The 11,648-nt window shown below is 42.1% G+C and overlaps 1 protein-coding gene and 1 long non-coding RNA gene across 2 annotated transcripts in view; one reads left to right on the plus strand and one right to left on the minus strand.

Moving 5' to 3' along the window:
- The first annotated feature begins 1,722 nt into the window (after positions 1-1,722).
- On the plus strand, positions 1,723-3,115 carry LOC103914311. Its single transcript, XR_663459.1, has 2 exons — positions 1,723-1,857; positions 2,518-3,115. It is a non-coding gene; the product is annotated as an uncharacterized LOC103914311 (long non-coding RNA).
- A 6,747-nt stretch (positions 3,116-9,862) lies between these two features.
- The window catches only part of LOC103914312 (raftlin-like), a 17,219-nt gene continuing 15,433 nt past the window's right edge, over positions 9,863-11,648 (minus strand). Inside the window, exon 5 of the mRNA XM_009320928.1 lies at positions 9,863-10,582. Within this exon, the coding sequence (XP_009319203.1) occupies positions 10,145-10,582 (438 nt within the window). The 3' untranslated portion in view covers positions 9,863-10,144. The remainder of the gene's footprint in view (positions 10,583-11,648) is intronic.

Below are 11,648 nucleotides of genomic sequence, written 5' to 3' on the forward strand. Positions count from 1 at the left end.
TACTTCTGTGCAGAGGATTGAGGAAATAGGATCGCTAGAGTCTTTGTGGTGTTGTGAGATACTTCTGTACAAATCTCCATGAGGAACCGCTTGGTTGTCGCTGATGTTTTGGAGGACCTGTTCCCTGAAGAAGCAGCTACATATAGCGTTGTCCTTCGTCCCTGTCAGCCTAATGTAACTGCTCTAATAATTGCTTTGGATGTGCTCTCATTTCACAGGCAGATGCACTGCTTTTGAAAACCTCGCTATTTAAAAATGGTAGTGTTAGAATTACAAAAGATAGCATACTAACTTTGCTACTTCAAGATGCCAGTTAGCTGGCTTTTCCTGATTTCTTGAGGACTGAACGTGACCCCCATTTCCTTATTGTGGCTGGGACACTGGGGACAGGTCTTTTCCCTGAGGTCTATATTGCTCAGCTGTCTGCTTCATTTTGTACACTAACTTACTAGGCTGCAAAGAACCTGCTGAGCTGTTCAGATTCTCCTTCATTCAGCTAAAGAGATGTCTCTTGCCCTAGGATACTAGAAAATAGTACTGGGGCGGTTCCTGTCACATGCGTGATACTTGCCACTTTCTGTCCGTGTCACTGAATTAGAGTGATAGGTTACAAGTAGGTGGTGTGAATGACTGCGGGATTATTTAAGCAGGTTAAGTTCTACCTTAGGCATGCTTTCTGGCTTGGTCCTAGGACTTCAACTCAACAGGACATGATTAGTTTTAAAAGTGCTATCAAATCGTACGTGGTTCCATATGAAGGGGACAGAAGCTTACAGTCACACCCAGAACAGTGAAAGCAGGCCAATATTAGAGGTACCAGTGGAACAGTGCGCAGCAGCGTCTAGCTGTGCCCCTCTTTATTCCATGTCTTTTTAGGGAATCGGAAACAGATTTGTCTATTAAGTAGAATCTGTCTGGGGTTTTTTTGTTAAGCCACCCATGGCAGACTGTCCAGCGTAGTAACTAGTAGTAAGCAAACACATAACAATGAGCTAATTTGCCTATTCACGGAGCACAAATTATTTTTATTATTTCAGAATATTTTAAGAAAGAATTTCCAGTGTCTGTTCCAGCAGTGAAAATCCCAAGTAGTGCAGAATCTAGACAGTAAATAAATATTAGTTTCAGAACTAACTACAGCATCTGACTGACAGATTTTTTTTTTTACTGACTTGAACTGAAGCCATTGGGGTTTTGGTGGTAACTATCACAGTTGTGACTTAGGGAGCTGAAAATTACAGAGTTTCTACTCTGGTAAAAATAGCGTTAGCATTACACTGTAGTTGGTTTCACTTGGAGAACACGAGAGAGTAAAGGGTCTAGTAATCTTACCAGATAAAGCAGAGGAGACTCAAAAAGTTCTTAACAAATGGTAAATACAAACTCCAGTTTTTTTTTAAATGGAAAACCCATATGGAAGTGGAAGGAGGAAATAACGCGAATTTATATGGGGAAGAAACCAGGAGAGGACATAACTGGTTCTTAGGTCCAAATTGTACAAATTGCAACCTATTGTAAAAAAAGAGGAAAGCGGTAACAACATAGCTGGTAGTGTATTCACATTCCAGGTACAGAAATTTTGAGTATTTGTGTGGGTCAGCCCTTTGAAATCAAGCCCGTGAAGTTCTCCGCACTGAAATGCAAGAGTCTTGGTACTCTGTAATAATCACTGGTGTTCTGGGACTGTATGCATACATCTGCTTTGATTTAATGGCCTGTGGTATAAGCAAGTGTGTTTAACATTACAGAAAAATATCCTTGGTTTGATGAATGCATTTCCTGGAAAGATCACATGTCGTTTCCACGTTACCCAACAGAGTTCACAGATCTGTAAAGAACTTCAGCCACATGTTACAGGTAAATATAACAGTAATGCAGAGCGATGACTTCTAAACTCTAATTTTGATTACATCCCGGAGGATGAAGTTACATGCATAATTTAGTATTTTTACGTTTAAAGATTCAAAATGAGATGTGAGTTAAACCTCAGTAATTCCACTGTACATATTATACTTTGGAGAAAAATTTTCCCTTTGCAGTTTTTGTTCTCATTTGTAGTAAACCTCCTCTGTTAATTCTAAACTTTATACTGGTATTTCCCACTGTAAACTTTATTCCAGAAACTATCAAGCAAAGTATTTACTTTGCTTAAGGCGGGACTGATGAAGGATAGGCTGACTGCTTGTAAGAGATACTTTGTCATGTTTCCATTTCTGTTGCATTTGTGTGAGAGATCCTTACCTGTTTTTTTCATCTGAATGTGGGATTTTTAGTTGTATGTAAGCCATGTTCTTCTTCAGTGACTAATATCCCATCCATTCCAACTGGAAGTACTGATCTAAATCCCCAGAAGAATAAACGGTTTTGGAAGCCTCAAATCTTGATACCTATTATCCTTAAACAGGCCTGGCATTTTTAAGAAATGAGTGCTTGAAATACCTCTAACCAGTCCTCCTTTTTTTAAATTACTTCACGATGAGTATTTCTGTTCTCATTTCCTACTTTCTTCTTTGTCAGAGGGAAGAGTATCTGAAAAGGATCTAGAAAAACATGTCTCTAAGGATACTTTATGGTACATCTGCGGTCCACCTCCAATGATAGAATCTATATCCAAACTACTATCCAACATTGGTGTTCCTAGAAACTGTGTTTTCTTTGAGAAATGGTGGTAGTGACATCTGCTGAACAGCAAATAGCTTGTTTCCAGCGTATTTTGATAAGCTGAAATGTACAGAAAATGGACTGTGAATTATTCGGAAGACTTTACTTCATACATGAAGGTGTCCTCAATCGTGATCGTCTTCATTTAATTTAACTATAATAATTGTGATACAGCGCTGCTGCTTTTGGGGAAAAAATGATTTTATATTAAAGACAGTAACTGTTCTGTTTTTTTGATGGTTTGCTTACTTCTTATGGGTCGCAGCGTATTTTCACTTTATACACTTGTTTTGTTAGTCAGCTTTTAAGAGACTTTCAGTGCCTGATTCAGCAGTTGTCGAGAATCAGTTGTGCAGCAATGCCAGGTCAGTTTATAAGAAATAAGAATTCAGGCCGCAACTTCTGAATCTGCTCCAAATTGTTGTGCTAGTGAGTCAACACACTGCCTTCCCCAGTTCTAGATAATAAATTAATATTTTTATAGAAGTAGAGTTGCTGTGTTGTGACTTCCTTCTCTTGCCACTTGTTAAAAGGAAAAAAAAAACACTTTTATGTGGTTTATTTAAGCAAGTCAACTGTGTTGACAGTAAAGACATGTTTTCATAATGATGTTCAGACCTGAGTTTAAAATACAGATGTGTTAAAAATCTGTTAGCCTCTGACAGAGCTGTACAGAGTTATTCACGTGAACCCGTATCCCTTGCTGGTGCTGAGATAGCCTATCCAACTTGCGCTCCCACGTGCCACCTCCTCAAAAGCAGCAACGGCCAGCAGCAGCCGAGACAGGAAATCTCCGTAATCCTGCTGCAGTACTGAGTTTTAGAAGGCTCCAGGACGTACCAGGTCTGTTTGGAAAAAACCTCTGTGGAAAGTTTGCTTTTTTTAAGGTATGAGTGTACCTCTAGTGTAATGGCTGATACCTAAGCCCTTCTTGAACAAAGCTTCTTCCCCACACTGGTAGACAAACTCATATAAATGTTGAGAACAACAAAAAGCCGTAATGAGTTAGTTAATTATCTGTATAGACAGTTCAAGTCCTTAAGTGGCAGAGATTCCCATTGTACATTTGAAGACCTCGATAAGGAACATTTAAATTATTAAAAATAGTAAATCATTATTGAATTATAAAAAATGTTAAATAGATAAGGCCTTCTCTTTGTTAGTGGCTCTTTTCCTGGAGTGAAACGTTTCAGACGATAGTCAAATAGGTAATACAGCAAGTTTCTTGCCATCAGCATCCCTCTGCTCTGCCTTAAACAGAGGTTGCAAAGATACCGATCCCATCACCTGGTCTCCAGCCTGCAACAGTACTGTTGGTGTGAAACACAATTGTTCAAGGATTACGTCCCAGTGCTTGGATAAAAAGGCCTCCAGCCCAGCTGTAGTTCTCTCCCAAGAAATCATTTCAGCTTCAGTATGCTGAGTTTAGCCTCTAGTCTTAACCTCCTTTTATCAGAGCCTCTGGTATGTTTTACAGCTTGTAGGATCCCTACTGCCACATCCACACTCACCTCGTCTTCAAAAACCAGTGAGACAGTCTAACTAGGAAACTCCAGGCCCTTGCTTTGAGGGCGGCACAAGACTACTACTGTAATTGTTGCAGAAGTTGATGGAACAGCTAACTGAAATAATCCTAGAGCTTCTCAGCAAACGGAGCTTCAAAGAGGAAAAATCCATACTGACTGCAGCTCAGAACATACAGAACTTAAGGAAACAGGCTGTGTGTTGGATCAGGAAGAGGTGAACGCTGAATGACGGACCTTAAAGCGTTGCCTTTTGGGGACAGCGCCGTGATGAGGGTTTGCCCGTAAGTTTTCATCTGGTGCCTGCAGCCTCATCCACTTGGGCTTGTGCTTCTATACCATGTGGCATTATACGCAAGCTGAAATTACTCACCTCCTCAGCAGTCACTGCAGACCCAGAGGGGATGTCTCATCAAATTCCCTCCTACTCAAATGAGAGGAAGAGTCTGAGTACCCCTATTTCAGGGAATGCTTCCTTGTTTGTTCACTCTAGAATGTAAATAGGACAGCGTGCTTGTCACAGAAAATAAAACCAAGGGGTTTTTCTGTTCACAAAGATTGCAATTGACGTGTCAGAGCTTGATGCTTGAAGGAATCGGGGTTTTTTTTCTAGAAACATGCAATAAATTGCTATTGGGAAGCACTGGTGCTCTAAAATAAAAATGACACACCATGCTCCTGCATGTTTTAACATGCCAAAAAGATTCTGAGAAGCCTTTAAATGTTGTTTTCCTTATGACTTTTAAATCATTAAGTGGATTATAAACTGGTTTACCCTTTCTTTCCCTTAATGCACATGCTTTCTTCAGCCCAAACGACATCCCTTTCACAAACGGCTCCTCAGACTTGCACCAAAATGTCCATTTATCAAAAGGCATTTCAAAACACTCAGATTGAGCGCTACGGGGCAGGGACACATCTCTCCCATTGTATGGGCTCACCCGCTAAACACACACACTCGGCACCAAAAGATGGGGGGGAAGTCACACCCCCAAATACCAGTAACCTCAGTCACCGTTAACAAGAAGTTCTTTCTTACCTTGAACAGTCATCCTGCCGAAGGGCACAAGAACGCCTTCCCTCCATAATGCATATAATGGTAATAAATGCCATTTCCGAGCCAGGAAGCCAGGGAAGTTGTTAACATCCCCTTTCCTCCGTAGCCTTTCCCTGTTGACGCTTAAGAGTCTTTTGGAAGCCTCTTTCTACAGTTTAGCGGTCTTGTAGTGAAACATCAGTTTTCACCTTAACGTCTATTATTGGATCTGACTCCACCACAAGTGAAGAGGAAAAAAACCCCAGGAAAATTAACCTATATAAACATACGCTCTATGAATAATTAAATAAATGTGATCCTAACCTACACTGGTGGGAACAGAGAGCAACCCCTGCTGTTCAGCAGCTACTGAGTTGGAGCAACGTTCTCATCACACTGGTGAATCGTAACATCTTATCTTAGAACATGTTTATTCCTCTTATATTTGTGTCATCAGCTACGGAGCGACTTAAGGAGAAAAAGCAGACTGAGAGTTACTTTCTTCTTTTTGCAACAAAATACAAGGAGTGAGATATGTGTCCGTTTATATTTAAACTGAGTGAGACGGTTTGTGAGTTACGGGGTGTTACAGCCTTATTAGACTGAATCTTTTCCTTCTTCTTCCTGTGACATTTATTTTACCGGTTTGCTGCGTGCTCACCTGGAACAACGAATATGAAGTATTCCTGTAGGATTTGCATTAACTAACTGGAAAAGAGTGGCTATTCAGTTATCATTACATCATTTTAGTTAGTAGGGTGCTTTTAGAGTGAATAACAGAAAGCACTTAAATTGAAAAGCCTTTTTCCCCCCCTTCAGTGTACAGGTAAGGTACTGATTAGAGTCAGCTGCCCCATTCAGCACCGCAGGCACCTTGCTGCTGATGGAGGTTTTGGCAGGGATCGCCTTTTGAAGCCAGACGCACATCTCCACTAACAGCCTTGGAGACATACGAATTGCATCTACAACTCTTCATTCATAGGTGCGTTGGTATTGTTAGCCGGCATCCCTCATACTTTTGGGAAGCATTTATCAGCAAGAAATTAGTATCTGCTCTTGTTACGCTCTTCAGTTCCGGGAGGATGAAATTCCTGCATGAAAAGCTGATCGTGCTTTATTTCTGCCCTATAATTGGCTCCCTGAGGCAAACGTACAGAGTCACGGCAACTACAAAGAAAAAGCAGGGTATCCAAATGCAGAGCCCTTCCCCTGCTCACCTCAGAAACTGAGGCTGGTAGAGGAGCCAAATTAGGGAGGAAAAAAAAAAGTACATTGTTTTGTACTTACCTTCATTTCCATGCATATGTTAAAGCTACTTCCAGCTATTTCAATTACACTGTTTTCAAGTGCACAGATCCAATAATCAAAGAAATGATGCAACATGAAGTGCCGGTCAAATCGTTTGCGCATTTAGCCCCTCCTAAACTCTACGTAAACTCTTTTCATTATGATGCTTCAACGTTTTGGACTTCCTACCCATCTTCGTTCTACTCCTCTACCCCTGCCCCCCCGCTGTTTGTTTCAGTATAAACATCCTTTTTTCCATCCTTCCTTCATTTCATTCAGCCACTCCTCTTTGCCATCTTCATTCAGCCTTCGACATATTTCCTTACTTGTCTGAGCTGGATTTTCTCCTTTGAACTCATCCCATTTAACGACCGTTGTCTTGTTCAGTGGCCACCTGCTCTAAACACCGGCACGCGTAACTCCTCCTCCCGACAGAGTAGCCCGCATGCTCCTCCCTCGAGGAGAGGAGACTCTCGGGACTGATGCACACACATGAGTTTTCTTGGTTTAACAAGGACACGTTCATGTTAAAATACACCAAAGTGCCACTTGCATGTGCTGTAGTGCTTCACTGTCACCAGCCCGCGCCAGTAACGTGCGGTAGCACAAACCGGCGGCTCCTTCCCTAGGCGCCCAGGCAATGCTCGCTGGTGTCTCCTTCCCTTACAAGAGAGGCATAGTCAGATTAGCTTGCGTCCTTCCTGGGAGATTCCGTCTCGTTTGGGGAAAAAAAATAGGTTGGGCTGAAAATGGCGGCTTCTCCACGGGAAAGGAAAGGGCCTGGCTTCTCTCTCCACCTTCTGCTGGGGGTGGCAAACCCTGCTATGGAGCTGGGGGCTCAGAGTAACTGGCTTCTCTGGGGGAGAGAAAGAGGCTGTACCTCTGCAGCCAAACTCCCATTTCGGCTTCTCCCACATACAGCCTCTCTACTGTCGGTGTATTTCCCCGCGTTGGTCAGGTTTGCAGATACGGGAGTTAAGCTCTGGCCTAGCCCTTTCTCTTCTCCATTCAGGCTTCAAATAGGGTGACGACTGCTTTCTTTGATTTCCTTGGCCACTCTGGTGGTCTTGCTTTTCCAAGCCCAAAATGGCAAACGCAGCTGAGATACACAGTGCACATACCAGCTGCAGAGCCTTGCTGCTGTGCCCCAAGCCTGTCTTCCCGAGCCCTCACCCGTCTGTGTCGTCCCTCGACCAGGTGATTTAAGCTCTCGCAGTTTGCTTGAGGCAGGGGCACGGCGAAAGCACGCGCACAACTCCAGACAGCTGAACTAACGCAGAGTAATTCAGAGTCACACGTTGGAATTGATTGTGCGACTATAAAACCAAACCCGTTTGCTCTTTTGAAACTGAAACCCCATGAATTTTCTCTTCGAATCTTCCCAACCCTAAGCCGCTCCGGCATTTACAGGAACAAAGTTTTAAATCAAGCTTTCACTTAAACAAGTGCAACTTTCTCGGAGACCCTTACATGCTCTGTCAGACCGGTGACGGAAAACCAAGTAGCAGTTCCCTAGCACAAGTAACTACTGCTAATTCAGTAGTAAGGAGCTTCCCTTCTCATCACCACCTGGAGACCCCGAGTTCCTCCTTTTGGGGACAAATCATTGGCAGTTGTGCAAGTACCACAAATAAGAAATCTCCTCATGACCTTTATTTTTCTTTAGTTTTGTAAGCAGTTGGGAGCCAGTGAAACAAGGTCAAATTGCAATCCAATAAATGCTTTCTGTTCAAAAGTATTTGGAGAGTTCTTTCTACTGCAACACTTTCTACTAGTAAAATGTTCCTTAAATACAGTATATTTTTAAACAAGATTAATACAAAGCTAGTCCTTGAAATAGAAACCATCGGTAGAAGGATCTTATGCTAATAAAATGTGCAAACAGGAACTTAAAACTGTACAGAGCAGAGACCTTGTATTTAAGTAGAACAATTGAAAGAATAGCTTTTTCAGGCTATTAGAAATTCAGTCTATATTCAGAAATAATTGAAAAATACCACCAGCAATTGAAGTTACTTATAGTCCTGTGGTTAAAACACTGAATTCAAAATAAAAAATTCTTTAATCAATGAAAAGAATACCACCGTGCTTTGTGTGTGTGAAGTGGAATGGTTTAAGCTCGAGTGCTGTTGTCCCAGTTAGATGAATATTCGAAGTGGTATGGTTTTTCCCTTCTCTGCAATGTTCTGCCAATTGTAGAATTTCTAGGCATGGAAGATGCGTTTGAACTGCTCTAGGTGCACATCTGACGATACAGAGCGGAGTTCTCTGTACGGCATTTTGATTTGAAGACTAAGGAAAACTATCAGGCACAAATCAGTCAAGGGAAAAAGCAGCAAATCACTTACGGAGCTCTTGCTTTAGAAAAACAAAAACCAGGGGAATTTAGAACGTATTTCTCACCTTGTTACCAGATTACTTGACCACTTCTAAATAGAGGTGAAGGTGGTTAAGAAGAGAGAAACAACTACTGCCTACGTTTTTAAGAACACTGAAGTACTTGGAGAACATTGGCACAGAAACTATATTACACATGTACATTCGCCTGTAAGTATTTCAATGTAGGCCCAAACGGAAAAATGTTGGTAATTCTACAGAATTCTATTAGGTATCGGTCCCAAAATATGGTTACTTGTATAAAAAAGTCCCTCTATTAAGGTACTTGCATTTTGTAAGGTCATTTAGGGACATTTGTTGGCCACCGGCCCCTGCTATTTGTGTACAATTTCAGTTCTTTCCCATGACATATTTTGTAACAGCGAGGAAGTGGTGCAAAATCACCTGAAGGGGCAGGAGGTAACATCTAATTCCAATTTCAGTGAAGGTAGCCACGGAAAGACATACATTTTCCCTGCCTTTTTTCCCCTGTTTTTCTATCTTCTGACCCCCCCTCAACTATTGAGGAACTGCTGCTGGCAAAGAGAACATCATAAATGCGAGTGAATAGGAAATTGCATTTTATATTGGAATCATCTGCCTCACACAAATTTACCATGGGGTTTGTTTACCCAGCGTGCCTGAAATAGGCACACGATTTGCTTATTGCTTAAAGATCTGCAAGAGTTAATAAAATTCAGAAGAGAGTATCCTCAGTAAGTATGCTATTGGAGATAAATACAGATAACAGCCATCTCATCTAAGCTTTCCAATTTCAGCCTGTTTAAGCCCAAATACCATTTTCATGACACCACAAGCTTAACGACAAAATAACATATGGCACAATAACTTCTCCAGCAAAGAGACGTGGACAAGGAAGTATTCTAGAGTAAAATCTGACCGAGTGGAACGTTTGCCCTGACCTAGACACAAACCTAGTTTGCTAAGGTCGGTCACAGAAAAACCCGAGTATGTTTTCCGTTCCCGCTTTTTAATTTAAAGTGTCGCTCTAGGAGATAGCGTAGGGCATTTCCCACTCTGTAAAGTGGACGGAATTTTGCAATTAATTTCTGTGGGTTAAAAAGCTCGGGCCCTGTAGTTACTTAAAACATCAAGGTATCGGTGTGCTAAGGAGCAAAGCAAGTACAATGCCAAAGAAATGCTGAATTGAGCAATGGAGTTGGCGATGGTGATTAGCAAAATCCGTTCTTTTGCCTTGGCAAAGTATCAGCAACTCACAGGACTCTTTGAAGCGCAGGTCTTATTCACAGGCGCAGTCCACGTCCAGCCCTGCCCCGCCGCTGCCATTGCAGCCGTCCGACACTGGAGCACAGTCTCCCCCCTCTGTTGCCTGATCCGCGCAGCAGCCAGACGCGCTCTGGTCGAGGCAGACCTGTGCGTCATTGTCATCAGTATCGTAACTGGCAGGACATGTTTCTTCTGACGCCCCGTCGTGATGGGTACCTCTGTCGTTGGTCCCAGCTACCTCATCTCCCAAGTCTATGACATCATCCAGCTGCTGTTCTGGATCAGGCTTGGCTGCTGTTGAGATTTGTGCTTCTAAGTTTCTTGTGTTCTCTGTGACTTCAAATTCCTGCTTCTCCTCTGCCATTTGCTTCTCCCTAGCACTTAATTTAGCCTTTGTGGATTTCTTCATTTGTTTGTTGTGCATGTCTTCTTTGGAGAACCTCCAGTGAAACTACAAGTAAGAGATCCAAATGTTAAAGACCAGTAGAGACAATCTCACATGGACATTTACTTTCCTGACTAGAAATGTTTTTATGATTTAGTTTTAATTCAAAGACTAGTTTGATCAAAAAGACCTAAGATTAAAAAAAACCTGCATGACTAAATCAGACGGCTTAACATCAGTTGTGCCTACACGTATGTGTCTATTACACAGGGAAAAGAGACCGTGATGCCTTCTGCTTCTGCTGTTTCACGCGCCTAGTGGGTTCCTCTCCACACGCAGTGTCACTGTTGAGGCCCACAGCATCCTGGCAGACAACCTGCACTGTGTGCAAAGCTGCACAAGTGCAGACGGAGGAAGCAATCCTATGGCGTTATTCCAATGTTTTTCACCAGGTTAGCAGCAGAACTAACACTACACCCAAGACTATACCCAAACAGTAAAATACTCTGAACCATTTCTATGAATGGTTTTTGATCAGAAAGCATGAAGCTGCCTCTTGCAGCACTCGCTACAAGACTTACCACAGCTGCCATTTCAGAACCACCGTTTTAACTACTATTAAAAAAAAAAAAAAAAAGGAACTAGCAGTACCTTGAAATACTGACTCGACAGGTGTAACATATAAAGTCTGACAAATACGGCACTAATATATCTGCTTCATTTGTCAAAAAATAAATAGACCTTCCCAAGGAAAGCCAGACCACGTTCCAAGCCACTGCTGAGCCATCCTACACGAGTTTGCTACGTACATGTGAATGTGCACAACTGTTTCATCAGCAGTGTTCGCGCTGATGGAAACCCAGGGACAGGTTAGGAGGCGATGTTTGGATGGCATAAATAATCTCATCAGGCAGGACATTCAGCAAATTCAGCTGTGGTCCAAAAGCCATTTTTTCCAGCGCAACCAGGTCTGTGCCAAAGTTGGTCAAAAAAAGGACTCGTGTTCGTAAATTCTTGATCTAGCTATTTATTCCTTAATCAAAAAGCCATTCAAAACCCATTAAGTTTATTAGATTAGAAAGATGGAGCAATGCTCTTTCCTTCTGCTAGCCAGAAATTAATGTAAAAAGAA

Source organism: Pygoscelis adeliae, unplaced genomic scaffold, assembly GCF_000699105.1.
Source record: "Pygoscelis adeliae isolate BGI_AS28 unplaced genomic scaffold, ASM69910v1 Scaffold903, whole genome shotgun sequence".
Taxonomy (NCBI): domain Eukaryota; kingdom Metazoa; phylum Chordata; class Aves; order Sphenisciformes; family Spheniscidae; genus Pygoscelis; species Pygoscelis adeliae.